Below are 18,202 nucleotides of genomic sequence, written 5' to 3'. Positions count from 1 at the left end.
GTGTTTCTTGTGAATGTGTGTATGTGTTTACTTGTGAATGTGTGTATGTGTTTACTTGTGAATGTGTGTATGTGTTTCTTGTGAATGTGTTTACTTGTGAATGTGTGTATGTGTTACTTGTGAATGTGTGTATGTGTTTACTTGTGAATGTGTGTATGTGTTTACTTGTGAATGTGTGTATGTGTTTACTTGTGAATGTGTGTATGTGTTCACTTGTGAATGTGTGTATGTGTTCACTTGTGAATGTGTATAAGTGTTTCTTGTGAATGTATGTATGTGTTTACTTGTGAATGTGTGTATGTGTTTCTTGTGAATGTGTGTATGTGTTTCTTGTGTATGTGTTTACTTGTGAATGTGTGTATGTGTTTCTTGTGAATGTGTGTATGTGTTTACTTGTGAATGTGTGTATGTGTTTACTTGTGAATGTGTGTATGTGTTTCTTGTGAATGTGTTTACTTGTGAATGTGTGTATGTGTTACTTGTGAATGTGTGTATGTGTTTACTTGTGAATGTGTGTATGTGTTTACTTGTGAATGTGTGTATGTGTTTACTTGTGAATGTGTGTATGTGTTCACTTGTGAATGTGTGTATGTGTTCACTTGTGAATGTGTATAAGTGTTTCTTGTGAATGTATGTATGTGTTTACTTGTGAATGTGTGTATGTGTTTCTTGTGTATGTGTTTACTTGTGAATGTGTGTATGTGTTTACTTGTGAATGTGTGTATGTGTTCACTTGTGAATGTGTGTATGTGTTTACTTGTGAATGTGTGTATGTGTTCACTTGTGAATGTGTGTATGTGTTTACTTGTGAATGTGTGTATGTGTTTACTTGTGAATGTGTGTATGTGTTTACTTGTGAATGTGTGTATGTGTTTACTTGTGAATGTGTGTATGTGTTTCTTGTGAATGTGTTTACTTGTGAATGTGTGTATGTGTTACTTGTGAATGTGTGTATGTGTTTCTTGTGAATGTGTGTATGTGTTTACTTGTGAATGTGTGTATGTGTTTACTTGTGAATGTGTGTATGTGTTCACTTGTGAATGTGTGTATGTGTTCACTTGTGAATGTGTATAAGTGTTTCTTGTGAATGTGTGTATGTGTTTACTTGTGAATGTGTGTAAGTGTTTACTTGTGAATGTGTGTATGTGTTTACTTGTGAATGTGTGTATATGTTTACTTGTGAATGTGTGTATGTGTTCACTTGTGAATGTGTGTATATGTTTACTTGTGAATGTGTGTATGTGTTTCTTGTGAATGTGTGTATGTGTTTACTTGTGAATGTGTGTAAGTGTTTACTTGTGAATGTGTGTATGTGTTTACTTGTGAATGTGTGTATGTGTTCACTTGTGAATGTGTGTAAATGTGTTACTTGTGAATGTGTGTATGTGTTTACTTGTGAATGTGTAAATGTGTTTACTTGTGAATGTGTGTAAATGTGTTACTTGTGAATGTGTGTATGTGTTTACTTGTGAATGTGTGTATGTGTTTCTTGTGAATGTGTTTACTTGTGAATGTGTTTACTTGTGAATGTGTGTATGTGTTTCTTGTGAATGTGTGTATGTGTTTCTTGTGAATGTGTGTAAGTGTTTACTTGTGAATGTGTGTATGTGTTCACTTGTGAATGTGTGTATGTGTTCACTTGTGAATGTGTGTATGTGTTTACTTGTGAATGTGTGTAAGTGTTTACTTGTGAATGTGTGTATGTGTTTCTTGTGAATGTGTGTATGTGTTTCTTGTGAATGTGTGTATGTGTTTACTTGTGAATGTGTGTATGTGTTTCTTGTGAATGTGTTTACTTGTGAATGTTACTATTAAAACTGTAGGGGAACTACTTCAATCACTACATAGCAACATTATACATATAGAGTAAAACACACACACATTCTAGATGGGCAATATTATGTTTATGTATGATAGGTGTTAATACAACACAAATGCCTCTGTCCTTTAGGCTAGTTTAGTAACAAGAGGCCCATGGGCCACATCGCTCACCTGAGTCACCTTGCCCCACATCTGAAGACTTTCCATATATATTTGCATGTAAAACCTTAGTCCCTATTGTGGCCCCAACCTACCCCAGGGGTTATGATTTTAACAAACTTGAATCTGCACTATGTCAGGAAGCTTTCATGAAAATCTTGGCTCTTCTGACTCAGTGGTTCTTGTTGAGAAGATTTTAAAAGATTTTTCCTAAATATTTCTATGTAAAACTTTGATCCCATATTGTGGCCCCAACCTACCCCCGGAGGCCATGATTTGAACAAACTTGAATCTGTACTATGTCAGGAAGCTTTCATGTAAATCTCAGCTTTTTTGGCTCATTGGTACTTGAGAAGAAGATTTTTAAAGATTTTCTCTATATATTTTTATGGAAAACTTCGATCCCCTATTGTGGCCCCATCCTACCCCCAGGGGCCATGATTTGAACAAATTTGAATCTGCACTATGTCAGATCCTCTGGCCCAGTGGTTGTTAAGAAGATTTTTAAATGACCCTACCCTAATTTTGCATTTTTGAGATTATCTCCCCTTTGAAGGGGGCATGGCCCTTCATTTGAACAAACTTGAAAGCCCTTCACCCAAGGATGCTTTGTGTCAAGTTTGGTTGAAATTGACCAAGTGGTTCTGGAGAAGAAGATGAAAATGTGAAAAGTTTACTACAACAACAACGACAGACAAATTTTGATCAGAAAAGCTCACTTGAGCCTTCGACTCAGGTGAGCTAAAAAGATGTACAGATGATAAATCACTGTATCAGAACAGAAGTGAAATTTTATCTGAAACTAAATCGAACTATTTTGTCTTAATTCCATCAAGTCATGGGTCATAACTCTGCTGAAAATAGATCAGTTGAAATAAAAATGAATTCAGGTCCATTGAAATGAAAATTGTAATGAAATCTTAACCTGTAACCTTCAATAAACTTTAAAAAAAAAAATAAAAAAAAATTAAGAATGAATAAAAATCAGCTCAATATCTGTACAAAAAGGAAAATAAAAGTCTGGAAAAATACAAATATAGAATGACAGATTGATGGATGGACAGAAAGAGGCAGTGCCACATGTCTGGGGTTCATTTTGTGGCAGGGGCATAATAAGTAGAAATTAGATTAGATAGCGACATGTTCGAAATACATGAATTAAACATATAGCACTTACATCCAATGTTTTTGGTATTTGAATGCAAGAATACATACTAACATACACTTTTATGAGAAATATGACAAGGTCATTAGAAAAAGATCCTTACAGTACCATTAATTACGATACTTAAAATCCTTTTATGATCATAATGTATTTGTTCATGTTGTCTGATGTAACTAAATCCATTTCATCCCATTTAACAAGAATTCTATCACATACAAATGTACCCAGGTAGTCTACTATGCCCACTATGAGTGAAATCCAATACTAGCTCTTGACACCAATTAACACAATAATTAAAATAATAATCAGACAGGTAAGTATGATGATGATTAACATTTTGCGGTTTTTCTTCTGGTATTTCTCAGCCTTCTGTAACTGCTGAAGCCCCTTCTCCACCTGGACGCTGGCATGTTCTACATTGTAGTCGATGCGGTCCAGAATTGTCCCCTGGTCCACAACCATCTGTGACAGGTCACGGAATATCTCATTCAAATCCTGGATTGATTTTACTATCTGTGTGATCTCCTTTTCTCTCTGTCGAACTGATGTGGTGTTGTCTTCAACAATCTGCATTTGGGCCTTGGTAAAACCCTGTCAACAGAAATTATTTGGGCATTAGAAAAAACCCTAATACAATATCAGGAAGTTAAGCAATTTGATTTAATAGACGCCTTAGTAAAACCCAGATTATCATTGATTACATCCGAGTTTTCATTAATAAATACTTTGTGAAAATCCTGTTCATGAATAAGGAAAACCCTGTTCACAAATAACACATGTATATAAAACAGATTTAACAATAAATAACCCATTATAAAAATATTTCAAAAGAAAGTACATGTATGTTTTGTACATCACAAATGCATTGATAAATCCTTATCTTTGTTACTTACTGGATGAAATCAATAGTCTGTCAAAGTGTTATTCTGACAAAGTATTAGACTGTCAAAGTGTTATTCTGTCAAACTGTTAGACTGTCAAAGTGTTATTCTATCAAAGTGTTAAACTGACAAAGTGTTATTCTGACAAAGTGTTAGACTGTCAAAGTGTTATTCTGTCAAACTATTAGACTGTCAAAGTGTTATTCTATCAAATTGTTAAACTGACAAAGTGTTATTCTGTCAAAGTGTTAAACTGACAAAGTGTTAGACTGTCAAAGTGTTAAACTGACAAAGTGTTAGACTGTCAAAGTGTTAAACTGTCAAAGTGACAGAATGTCAAAGTGTTATTCTGTCAAATTATTAGACTGTCAAAGTGACCAAGTGTTAGACTGTCAAAGCAATACAAGATCTGGGCATTCACAAGTTCGAGATCAGAAGGGATTTCAATTTTTCTTGCCATATTTTCACAATGAAAGAGCCATTTTCCGCTAAATAGGATAAATCTCATATATTCTCTTACAATCAAAGTAGTACATTTTATATACAATATATGTTTCATCCACTATAATTTTCAATGCATTGTATTATACATCTATAAAAGTTTCCAGTAAAATATCTCAAGATTTCTGCATGATTGCATAGTACATATTATATAGTGAAAAGTTTATACTATCCTCAAACATATAGTATATCATACAATTTTATACATTTTCTCAGACAAATACTTTTTTACAGCATCAAGTGTTAGAGTTAATACTCAAGCAGGCATTAGCATTCCTTTGAACATACACCTAGCATTCTCCATTGTTGCTAAGGCTACAAGATACTTCACTCACATCTGCTAAATTCCTAACCAGGGTTAAGTTTTCTTTAACTCATGCACTTAAAGTTAACATGTATGCTGTAAGTAGCATCTTCGTGTTTGCTTCAAACTGCAGAAAATTAATGCTATAAATAAGTCAGACACAACTTTCATTGCAGTCATCCTAATAGCTGAACATAACACATTACCACTGTATCCAAATCCTGTTCAATAAAGAAGTGGTTTATTACACATTTAATACGTAATGGTGTGGGGGGAAGCTCTTACATTTATTTCATAAAAGTGCATTTTTCACTGCTTATAAGAAATGAGAGAAATATTAAAGACAAAATCTTCATGACATTTAACATCAAAACAGTACGGACAATCTCACATGCGGTTTGGACTTCGAATAAGAGGCAGTCGCGTGGTGAGGACTGAAACTTGAGCTTTTGGTTGGTATGATTTTTGTTCGTGTGTGGTAACTTAGAGCCTGTGGATGGTATGTTTTTTGTATGTTATAACTTGAGTTTGTGGTTGGTATGATTTTTGTTTGTGTGTGGTAACTTAGAGCCTGTGGATGGTATGTTTTTTGTATGTTATAACTTGAGTTTGTGGTTGGTATGATTTTTGTATTTTTGTGAAAACTTGAGTTTGTGGTTGGTATGATTTTCGTTTGTATGCGGTAACTTAGAGCATGTGGATCATAGGATTTTTATTTGATCAGGATGCTCTTTGCTTGCATGTTGTTTTATGTCCTATTTGAGAATTTTTCACTTGTGAAGAGATATCACCAGCTTTCGGTGAAGTGCCACAAATTTTGTCCTATGCAATGTGCTCAGGGCCTCTTTATCATGCCATCACCATGACACCTGACCTCCATTTTTTTATGTCTAAGACCCATGAATTTCACTTCTTTTGGTTGGTGCTTGATGAAGGATCACTACCTATGTTAAACATTTATAGCTTGACAACCCCGGGACTTTCCAGTTTCCAAGAGAGCATCTTCTAGACTAATGTGACTGGGGTTTCATGTTTGTTATCAATGTCGTATTGTCCAAATTATTACTGAATGAATAGTAAATACTACAAGATTCTCACAATGGCATTGCCTAATAAAGTCCAAGGGGATTTATAAGAATGATCATGAAAACGTTCAAATAATATCATCATAAAATGGCAAGTTATAAAATACATTGTGTAAAATTTTCATTTATTTTACCTTGTCGTAGTGCTCTGTGAAAGGGTCAGATTCTTGCATTAATGCTGAATCTGGGCCAATACTGGAGTCGAAAAACTCCCGAGATCTTTCCTCCCTAGATTTTATCTCTGTAAATAAAAACAGATCAAAATTATCAGACACAGTTTTAAAAAAACATGCAATATACAATGAGAGAACAATGTGACCTTGCAAACCTCTGACCTGTTGTTACATCGGTATATCACCATGACCTTTATGGCATAAAATGAGTTTTACAACATAGAGTAAATGATATTTGATAAGACAATGGAACAAAATGATAACTTCTTTAGACAACTCAGTATCATATCTGAAGTATTAAAACTCAAAATAACTATGTTATTCACTGCTTTTCATTTAATAGACACAGTGAAGTATCTAAAAGTATCCCTTAAAACAATAGAAAATCAAGGTCATTGCTGCTGCCCCTGAGCCCCACCACCTACTTTTTAAGTAGACTGACTGGCTTTTCCTGAAGTTGGTTGACATTTCCTGCAGAGATCTGACTAGGGATGATAAAATATTGGTGGACAACCGCTTCTCCTGTTCAGTTCCATGAACACTGCGGCTACTGATCTGCTGAACCAGTCTTTGACATCTGGTGAACATCTTGAAATTATACACAATTATTCCGAATAAAAACTTACAACAATAAAACTTCAGTTATTGGGAATATAGTCATTGTAAACTTGTGTCTATAATAAATTAAATGAATTCTCCGTGAACTTTCTGTGTAACCTATCTAACATTGTTATCTTTACAATAAACACTGATAGTCAGATACTATGAATTTACGGATGTTACAAAATACAGAGCATCACACCATTTTGACCTACATGTAATATAGCCTTAAAATTCAAGAAAATTCTTGTGAATGTATTTTGATTGAACTTAAATCCTTGTATGACAAAATCTTGATATTTAAATAGCTGTCACAGATTTTGTGCCATATTTTGTCTGCCACCAATGTTTTTCAATGAAAATGTCCATTTTAGTACTTGTTTTCATTTCAATACAGTTGACATTTGAGACAAGGGTTGATTCTTTTTTTTATCATTGATTTATTTTTGAGAGATACACAGGTAATAACAACATTTAATTATTATACTTTCATGTAAAATACTCGAATCTAATTGGTTGAGAAGCATTTGAAAAAACATATTGTTACCCTCTGAGAACAAAAAGCACGAGCTCCAGGGTGATAGTATCTAGCAACGGGTAACAGTACTTGACAACAGGTGATATTATGAAAAATTATCACATGCATCAAATTTATGTGCGTACGGTTCGCCGTAGATTGTTAGACGACGTCATTTGAACATTTGTAATAAACGCGAATACCCGTATCGATATACGAGATATCGCATGACAGTGATTGATCAAATGTAAACGGACGTAATTTTTTTCTGCTTTGCTGTTTATATAACATTCAGTATAATAAAACAAATATTGCATGTAGATGAGGGTAACATCGCCTCGGTTGACAATGGTTTTCTTGGGGTGAAAACTTTCAATGTTACCCTCAACTACAGGCAATATTTATATAAAATCATACTCTACAGGTAAAAGTGTCTGTGACAGATGGACAGAAAAAATTTATGTCTCCATACTGTTGCAAAACTAGGGAAGGAACAAAACTGACCTGTTTAGACAAACATGACTCACCTGTGTGACTTCTTGGGTCATAATTTGTATAGTGTGTTCCTCCTGTACACTGTCGTCAAGTGTTGGACGATTCAAATGTTTGTCATGCAGGGTTGCAAGTTCCTTCACTGAAAAAAAAAATTCCGAATGGTTAATGTTTACAGCGTGAAATTTGATCAAATCTTGTGCTTCTTCCCTTGATCAAAATACACAAACCATACCAATTCTGGTTGAATCACAGACAAATTATAAAATACATCATGTAAAATTATTATGTATGCTAAGGCTTTTTTTAAATTGCCAGAATTCACACCAATTCTGGTTGAATCACAGACAAATTATAAAATACATCATGTAAAATTATTATGTAGGCTAAGGCTTTTTTAAATTGCCAGAATTCACAATAACCGTCTACATTAATGATCACAGAACAAGAGCCATGAATGGTCCTGAAATTTTGAGTAAGAAATAAAGTGTGTTTATTCCATCATGGTATGGAATAGTTTAGACCTTCCTCTTTATAAATCCAGTGTTTTTTCCCCGCGAAAATTCATGCATAGAGAAATTATAACATGCAGAACCCATGACAGTTGTGTTATTCAAACTGCAAAAATTAATAATTTTCAACAATATGCATAAAAAATTAGTATAACCCACAGGCTTCCATCCAAAATATATTAATGAATTGTAAACTACTATTATATTACATACTGCTTAGATCTAAAGAGTGTTTTTAGATCAAAGTCTGGGGGATGTTCTGCAAATAACCAGAATTTTACATTCCATGCAAGAAATCTGAATATTTTTTCAGGTTATAAGTTTAATACAAGGTTTGTATATCATGTTCATTACTCTAAAGTAGCAAAAAAAAAATCTTTGGGCTAAAATATCACAGGGTTTTTCAATTTTCAATGTATACAGTAAAACCTTATCTCACAATTTATTCCTTTATGGTAAAGGAATTTTCTTCATGAATAACAAGGAGATGTGAGAGTATTTTAAATCAATCATTTCCACAATCCGACACCCACTACTGGGACATATAATAAACATCCAAACAAATAAAAAAAAAAACTAAATTTTTTTTTATATCTACATAGATATTAAAGAATACTTAAAATCAATCTCTTCTTGACTACAATCTAGCATTTAGGTAACTCACTTCTTTGTTTGATTCTGGACATCTCAAACTGGACCTCTTCTACGCCATCCACCCTACAACCAAACAATCAACACTATCCACTAAAATGTAAACTTCAGCAATGGATGTTCATTCTAAGATTGACCGCAAAGGTTGATTGTTTTAGGGGAGCATATAAACAATAGATGTATCGGGTATCCAGTAAATACATATCACATTTCACATATTTTGCATGTAGTCTACAATATGTATTGGAAAATCTGAAATTATTTTTTGTGCTAGTTTAGCTTAGATATAATTTAATGCTTTTTACAACTGTACCTATTAAGTTAACCCATAACATTAAACATTTTGCAGTCTACTTGATTTAGCAGACGGTACGTATCCGACAAATGTGATACATTTACAGTAATCATTGAATCTGATAATGTTATCTACTCATCGAGAAATGATTACAAGGACTGCAACAGCAGGTCTAGTTTTATTGACCTTCATTACAATATAGAAGGATGTTGTATTGACCTCTATTACAATACAGAAGGATGTTATATTGACCTCTATTACAATACAGAAGGATGTTGTATTGACCTCTATTACAATACAGAAGGATGTTGTATTGACCTTCATTACAATATAGAAGGATGTTGTATTGACCTCTATTACAATACAGAAGGATGTTGTATTGACCTTTATTACAATATAGAAGGATGTTGTATTGACCTTCATTACAATATAGAAGAATGTTATATTGACCTTTATTACGATACAGAAGGATGTTGTGTTGACCTTTATCAAATACAGAAGGATGTTGTATTGACCTTTATTACAATACAGAAGGATGTTGTATTGACCTTTATTACAATATAGAAGGATGTTGTATTGACCTTCATTACAATATAGAAGAATGTTATATTGACCTTTATTACGATACAGAAGGATGTTGTGTTGACCTTTATCAAATACAGAAGGATGTTGTATTGACCTTTATTACAATACAGAAGGATGTTATATTGACCTCTATTACAATACAGAAGGATGTTGTATTGACCTTTATTACAATATAGAAGGATGTTGTATTGACCTTCATTACGATACAGAAGGATGTTGTGTTGACCTTTATCAAATACAGAAGGATGTTGTATTGACCTTTATTACAATACAGAAGGATGTTATATTGACCTCTATTACAATACAGAAGGATGTTGTATTGACCTTTATTACAATACAGAAGGATGTTATATTGACCTCTATTACAATACAGGAGGATGTTGTATTGACCTTTATTACAATTCAGAAGGATGTGTGTGGTAAAATGTTGAAGCAAAACAAATAAACCTATAGAAGTTGTCCAAATGATCTGTAGACCAATAACAAAGTATTTACATACCCTTACATTTTATGGTGCTCTACATTTGTATTTCATTTCTTACATAACTTAAGACAGATTTATCACTTAACTTTGAGTTTGCATTGATCATTTACAACACAGTTTATTCATTGTTGATATTTCCTAAATCTAATTTGTATATGTATCGGAGACAATTAAACATAGAATGTTAAAAATGAGCAACTGTCAAGACTGCATTAATAATTAACTTTTGAGTCAAATTGGTAATAATACATCCATCTCACTGTAGACTGGACAAACTTTTTAAAAAACAAATTTTGTCTATCAGTGTGCCATTAATTTCGCAAACTGGGACACCGAGTCATTAGACAGGACTTTTCCCTATCAGGCTCCACTTTTAAATGAGATTAAGGTATCCAATCCATAAAACCCCAATTAAAAAAAAAAAGTAATTGTTACCAAATACAAAACTTGGTATCAAATAAAAGATAATCAACACACACAGCGATTCACCAAAAGAATTTTCTAAATTGACAAGACATATAAGAAAATCTGTTACAGAGATTAACATTTTCCATATATGTCCGAGAAAAACACATTTCTGACATATATTTAGTCAATTAGAATATAATTTCCAAAGAAAGCTCACAATAAAAAGATTCCTATTACCATGGTCTTTCAAAAAAGGCACAAAAAAAGTAAACGTCAATATACAAATTATGAAAATGTATAATTTTATTCTACATTTCTGTCACAACAGGTGTGACACGATAAAGATCCCTCCCTGCTCAAAGGCCATAAGCACGGAGCATAGGCATAAATTTTGCAGCCCTTCACTGGTAATGGTGACATCTCCATACGAGTGAAAAATTCTCGAGAGGAATGTTAAACAACATACAATTAATCAATCTACATTTCTACAAGGGGAGATAAATCTGACAAAACATCTAATTCACTAGAACAGATCTGGGCATCATCTGCTCTCTCTCTCTCTCTCTCTCTGTCGTCTTCATCTCACTAAAAATTTAGCATTTTGTTTTCACAAAAGATTCAGTGCTACAGATATTGACTTTTTGTGAAAATTTTATGGATCGGATACCTTACTGCACTGGGTTGACTGTTCATGACAGTTTATGACTCTAGGTCTTGTTTGTTTATGTCTCCAGGGACTAGCACTGTGAACTTAAGGGGTTATCATACTAGTATCAGTGGTCTTATGAAAATTAAAACAATGGATGGATGCATTGAATATTGACCACTCTGACAGAATATTGACCACTCTGTCAGAATATTAACCACTCTGTCAGAATATTGACCACTCTGTCAGAATATTGACCACTCTGACAGAATAATGACCACTCTGACAGAATATTGACCACTCTGTCAGAATATTGACCACTCTGACAGAATATTGACCACTCTTGACATTTAAGAGTACTGACCATTCAGGAGGCAGTCTTGAGGACTTGGTACTGGCTATTCCCAGCTCGGGATCAACATGGCAACTGGATATTAATGCCATTCTGTCATCAGCAAGCTGAAATCAGGAACAATTTATGGACATTTAATGATTAAAAAGAAAATGTAGGACCAAGTTCCACAGAGATGTTTTTGCTAGGTCTGAAAAGTAAAAATAGTTTTTAAAAAGTTTTAGATGAAATCTTTAGTTTCTTTACCAAATTTGGTCAAGAATTGGCATACTTTCCATAGAAGAAATACCTGTTTCATTTAAACATAAAACAGCAAGGTTAAAATCTAATGTTGTTAACCATCTAACATGATTCCATGAATATTTTACCATGTTGTTGGTTATATTTTTTTTATTCAATGTTAATTATTTTGCCAAAAACCAGTTATTCATATATTTCCTGCTACTTTATTAACTGATTTCAGAGAATTGTATGTTCTAGTTAGACTATTACAATATGTCATATTCATTAAGACAACATGGTGTAGTAAATAGATCTATGCTACAGACTTAGGCCAAAGGATTCTTCATTTAGGGCTTTTCAAAGAGCCATTGGACCTGTATTTACCTTGACCCCAAAAAAAAAAAAAACAACCAAGAGGCCCATGGGCCACATCACTCACCTGAGTAGCAGCAGTTCCTAGCAATAAACGGGCTCCATAAAAACTATCATTATACAAGCAGCTTGGTTCAGATTTTTTTTTTCAAAGGTAACAACTAAAAATCCATTAATTATCCAGCTTAATTATTAAATTTGACTAAAAATTAATCAATTATCATATGCCCTTGTTGACAAGAATGACCTTTCATATTAAATTTTTTTTATCTAAGGATGCTTTGTGCCAAGTTTGGTACCCTATACATTGACATGTAAAATTTTGATCCCCTATTGTAGCTCCACCCTAAATCCACGGGTCATGATTTTTACAAACTTGAATCTCCACTTTGTCAGGAAGCTTTCATTTAACTTTCAGCTATTTTGGCCCAGTGGTTCTTGAGAAAAAGATTTTTAAATGAACCCACCCTATTTTTGCATTTTTGTGATCATCTCCCCTTTGAAGGGGGCATGGTCTTTCATTTGAACAAACTTGAATCCCCTTCACCTAAGGATGATTTGTATCAAGTTTGATTGAAATTGGCCCAGTGGTTCTGGAGAATAAGATTTTCCTATATATCAGCATGTAAAACTCTTGAACCTCCCCTAATGTGACCCCACCCTACCCTCCAGGGCCATGATCAGAACAAATCTGAATATACTCTAATAAATATTAGGAAGCTTTCACTCAAATCTCCACTCTTATGGCCCAGCGGTTCTTGAGAAGATTTTCTTTATATATTTGCATGTAAATTTTTTATCCCCTATTATGGCCCCACCCTACCTCCAGGGGTCATGATTTTAATAAACTTCAATTGTCACTATGTCAAGAAGCTTTCATGTAAATTTTAGCTTTTCTGGCCCAGTGGTTCTTGAGAAAAGATCTTTAAATGACCTCACCCTATTATTTTTTTTTTTATTTTTTACATTTTTGTGATTATCTCCCCTTTGAAGAGGGCATGGCCCTTGATTTCAACAAACTTGGATCCCCTTTACCCAAGGATGCTTTGTGCCAAGTTTGGTTGAAATACAGAACTTTCGGGATGTGCCAGGACGACTGATTAGACTTGACATTTATCACCGCAGTCACGTGATAGTAAGCAATTGTAGGGCAAAGTTAACATCGATGCAATTGGTGTTTCGCTAGCAGACGGTCTGTAAAAAGCTATGTGTAGTCTCACGATGACGATTCAAGTTACTATTGGTGCTTAGTAGTTAGTACCTGGGTGTAAATTAGATGGAGGGAAAAAGGCACATTTAGACGTGTATCCTTGGATGGAAGTTTTACTGATATCCTCAAGATATTCCCTAGATTCGTTTTCCTCACCAACTCACATAATTTAATCAAATATATTTTCCTATAAATGGTTCTTTGAAAGATAGCATTTCAATGCAGGAATTTGATAGCAATTGAAGTATTCCATGCTTGTTTACTTGATTGTTATTGTAATCCGGAAGTGACATGCCCTACAAAGTACATTCAACGCGCGATAAAAATCAGAGTGGATCCGTATCTTGAAAGTCTCATATTGGCCCAGTGGTTCTGGAGAAGAAGATGAAAATGTGAAAAGTTTAAGCCAACGAAGACACCAACAGACAATTAGAAAAGCTCACTTAAGCCTTCGGTTCAGGTGAACTAATAACCTTGACTCAAGAGTACCAGAGTTCTCTAAAAAAGAGATGACAAATTGCTCCCAGAGAGAAAGGAAAACACATTACCAAGTACTGACCCAGAGACAAAGTTTGGAATTCACATTTATACAGATTAATATTGGACGAAGCTCGGACGGGCTAAACGCCCGTCCACAAAGCAGGGCTCTAAAGGTAACACGTATGTAAAAGAAAAAATGAGAAAACCAGCAAAGGAATAGAGATAATCTCTACATAAGTTCACTGAAAATTTTGTGATCCATATGGGTGCCGCCATTTTGTTTTGTTCATTAGTTGATTCTACAGTTATTCGTGTTTTAATTTTGAATGCCAAAATACAAGACTAACGTGCAATTTGTAATTCAAACACCCAATTTGATAAAAATTAATGGCAATATATTTACGGTGTGACTGTTGAGACGAGTGAAGACCCATAACATTTTACAACATGTTACTTTAGGCAATTCATTTAACGCGGGAAATATAATGTGGTTGATGTAAACAGTGCATTGTGACGTCATCATTAGCTGTGATTGTTTTTCTTTCAAATCAAGCAATTATCCACAACTAAACGTACGAAGGTATGGGAAAACTTTTCTGGAATTTAAAATCATTTGGAATACTTTCCAAACTATTCATTTGTTTTATCTGTGGGGTTGTCAATGAAGTATTCTGCAGTGACAGCAACATTTTTCTGGAAGCATTATGGGTAATCCCCATCATTTTTGAACTGATGAAAAGCAAATCACTTAACTCAATTGCGTAATCATTGGAGCGAGCTCATTGTGATTATTATTGTTACAGTTTTTAGCCAATTATCTAATAGAAAAACAGTAATACGACTTAATAGATGAACGAGTTCATGAGTTAATTTCTTTAAATAAAAATATACGATTGATATATTTACGCTTACTTTTTTACCCCTTATGATTTATTTGTTAATTTTCTTTTGTTTTAACTGTGTTTTAAATTGCAAACGGGATGTATTGTGGTTAATCATTGTTTGATTTGAAAGAGAAACAAGATGTGTTTGTGAAACACAAATGCCCCCGATAATGGCCAATTCCGAAGATGGCCAAGGTCACATGGACAAATATCTTGGTACCAGTAGAAAGATCTTGTCACATGAAATGTTCATGTACAATATGAAAGCTCTAATATCTACCATTTAGAAGTTATGACCAATGTAAAAAAAAAAATTAAAAGTAGGTCAAATGTCAAGGTCAAAAGGTTTAGTACCAACGGAAAGGTCTTGACACAAGGAATATTTATGTAAAATATGAAAGCTCTATCACCAACTGTTCAAAAGTTATAAGGTTAAAATTTTCAAAAAGTAGGTCAAACTCCAATGTCAAGGTCACTGGGTAAAAAATGTTGGTACCCACGGAAAGTCTTGTCATACGGGAATACTCATGTGAAATATCAAAGCTCTATCACTTACTGTTCAAAAGTTATTAGCAAGGTTAAAGTTTCAGACAGAATTACAGAATGGCAGACAGGACAAAAACAATATGCCCCCAGATCTCCGATCTCGGGGGCATAAAAAGTTGAGGCTAAATGTGACGTTACAATGCATGATTTACGTCGGCTAGCATTGTATTACCACTTTAAATGAATAGGTGGATCTTGTTATCCTCATATATCCCCCTTCAACATTAAGATGTTACTGGACGTTTAGCACAAAGAAAATTTCATAAATAATATATATGTTTAAATGAATTATAATTTACCAACGGAATTATGAGTATCACTTGGGACACACCAATGACCATTTCATGGTCACATACATATATTAACTTTCACAAAACTAAGTGTAAGGGAAGTTTCTAGTATACCAGTCCCCAATAGCACGTGACTGTACATGAGCAGTTATTGCCGTTGCTAAGTGGACTGTAAACACATTGCCATTTGCATTTTCACCTCGGATGCTAAGACGCGAAACTCGTCAATGTTTCGTGAAATAAAATTGATTAGAAAGCCCAGCGGCAATTGAGCGTAATTAAGTGGAGGTTTGGGGGCTGCAGCCCCCGATAAGTCAAGGTAATCATGCGAGTCTATTTCAACAGTCTCGATTGAAGTCAGCATTTCGCAAATTCTATGGTCGTTATAACGATCTAGTTCGTCAATACAACCTCGCATTGGGTCAAATGCTGTCTGACGTGTTTCATACCGATTGTTAAGCCGTTCTTGGCACACTGATTTTGACTGCGGATAACTCCGTTTACCTGATCAGGATATGGGGCTCACGGCGGGTGTGACCGGTCAACAGGGGATGCTTACTCCTCCTAGGCACCTGATCCCACCTCTGGTGTGTCCAGGGGTCCGTGTTTGCCCAACTATCTATTTTGTATTGCTTGTAGGAGTTATGAGATTGATCACTGTTCGTTATCTTCACCTTGCATTTTAAAGAAATCAAGCAAGGATGTTGGGGGGTAGCCCCCATTTCGGTAGTATCCGTGGGCTAAAATGTCGATTAAAGTGTTTTTTAAAGTTTTTTTCCCAATGTTGCATTTACTAGAATATTTTTCGTAAAATAGGAAGAATCAATATCCTTTTTCAATCCCAGAAGAAATTCAGTTTGCTTTCATCAACACCAGTGACGATGATATTCAGGAGAATTACGTAAGATAACGCAGCCGTCACAATATTCCTAAACAACAGATTCTATAAATTTTGGAACACAAAATGTACGTCTTTTTGCATTCTGTTTTCATTTTGAATTTAAAAGTGTTTAAAAACCAGTTTCTTAAACTTCAATTTACACAAGGAATTAAATTTAGGGCTTAATTTTGCGATTTTTTGCCGTTTTAACAATTTTACCGATCGCTATGGCGATCATATATATATACTAAACCATCTTCGGCGGCACTTGTTTTAGCGCCATATTTTGGGGACCGGTATACTAGAAGTGTTCCAACCGTAAATTCAGTGGAATATGAGCAAAACTTTTGTGAGTATCAACGGTAGCCGTAAATCAGAAGGAGTCCAATCATACGTTAATGTTCTAGTTTGATCCAAGCAAATGCCACTATTTTCCCCAATGCCTGTCGTGAACATCTTTCATGTCGCCTCAATTTTATTTTATTTTTTGGTCAAACTAAGCCTGCGTTATTCATTTGAAGTGCCATTTTCCACATACTAGTTTTTCCAACGAACCTGAATCGTTTATCAATGTATTTACGATAAAATAAAGCATTAAACAACTAGATAGAAGCCAATGTAAACGAGGGAAATAAAAAAAGAAAACACGATATTATGAACAGTGCAGTCATCAGTCGGATGTACTCACCTGTTCAGAAAACATGTTTCTACTTTGAAGCGCATTGTTACGCATCAAAATAAAAACTTCTGTTAAGCTCCTGGTTGCCATTGTTACAGTTTTAAAAAACGATATAATAATTAGGCCTAACACTTGATGTTGTCATTTTTCCACTTTCTAGTTTCGTGATCGTGTCAACAAACGGAAGTAAGCGGCTTTTTCATGTGCAGTTGTACATAGAATTATTCGGATATCGCAACTCGAGCAAGTTCGTTTTTCCGCTTGTCCAGGGACATAATTTTTTCTTCTTCCTTTTTATAGCTCAAGTGAGCTTTTCTGATCACATTTTGTCCGGCGTCCGTCTGTCTGTCTGTCTGTCCGTCTGTCTGTAAACTTTTCACATTTTCATCTTCTTCTCATGAACCATCATCAACCAAACATGGCCAAAAGCATCCTTGGGTGAAGGGCTTTCAAGTTTGTTCAAATGAAGGGCCATGTTCCTTTCAAAGGGGAGATAATCACAAAAATGCAAAAATAGGGTGGGGTCATTTAAAAATCTTCTTCTCAAGAACCACTGGGCCAGAAGAGCTGAAAATTACCTGAAAGATTCCTGACATATTACAGATTCAAGTTTGTTCAAATCATGGCCCCCGGTGGTAGGATGGGGCCACAAGGGGGGGGGGGGGATCAAAGTTTTACATACAAATATATATATAGGGGAAAACTTTTAAAATCTTCTTCTCAAGAACCACTGAGTCAGAAAAGCTGATTTTTACATGAAAACTTTCTGACATAGTGAAGATTCAAGTTTGTTCAAATCATGGCCTCCGGGGGTTGGATGGGGCCACAATAGGGGATCAAAGTTTTACATACAAATATTTAGGAAAAATCTTCTTCTCAAGAACCACTGAGTCAGAAAAGCTGATTTTTACATGAAAACTTTCTGACATAGTGCAGATTCAAGTTTGTTCAAATCATGGCCCCCGGGGATAGGATGGGGCCCCAAGGGGGATCAAAGTTTTGCACACA

General features: G+C 34.6%; 1 protein-coding gene across 2 annotated transcripts in view; it reads right to left on the bottom strand.

The window, feature by feature from the left end:
• LOC125658868 (syntaxin-16-like) overlaps positions 1 to 17,395 on the bottom strand; it is an 18,347-nt gene extending 952 nt beyond the window's left edge. The window contains exons 1-8 of one of the 2 annotated variants that reach the window (XM_048890308.2): positions 17,204 to 17,389; positions 11,644 to 11,738; positions 8,875 to 8,927; positions 7,734 to 7,840; positions 6,515 to 6,677; positions 6,051 to 6,157; positions 5,038 to 5,052; positions 1 to 3,736 (exon numbers count right to left, since the gene is read on the bottom strand). The exon at positions 1 to 3,736 is cut by the window's left edge and continues 952 nt beyond it. In XM_048890308.2, the coding sequence (XP_048746265.1) occupies positions 3,410 to 3,736; positions 5,038 to 5,052; positions 6,051 to 6,157; positions 6,515 to 6,677; positions 7,734 to 7,840; positions 8,875 to 8,927; positions 11,644 to 11,738; positions 17,204 to 17,284 (948 nt within the window). In that variant the 5' untranslated portion in view covers positions 17,285 to 17,389 and the 3' untranslated portion in view covers positions 1 to 3,409. Of the gene's footprint in view, positions 3,737 to 5,037; positions 5,053 to 6,050; positions 6,158 to 6,514; positions 6,678 to 7,733; positions 7,841 to 8,874; positions 8,928 to 11,643; positions 11,739 to 17,203 lie in introns of both variants that reach the window. The other variant, XM_048890314.2, reaches the window with a different exon arrangement.
• Between the last annotated feature and the right edge of the window lie 807 nt (positions 17,396 to 18,202).

Source organism: Ostrea edulis, chromosome 1 (assembly GCF_947568905.1).
Source record: "Ostrea edulis chromosome 1, xbOstEdul1.1, whole genome shotgun sequence".
Classification (NCBI taxonomy): Eukaryota; Metazoa; Mollusca; class Bivalvia; order Ostreida; family Ostreidae; genus Ostrea; species Ostrea edulis.
The sequence above is the reverse complement of the archived record's forward strand: the minus strand, read 5'-3'. Positions and strand labels throughout refer to the sequence as shown.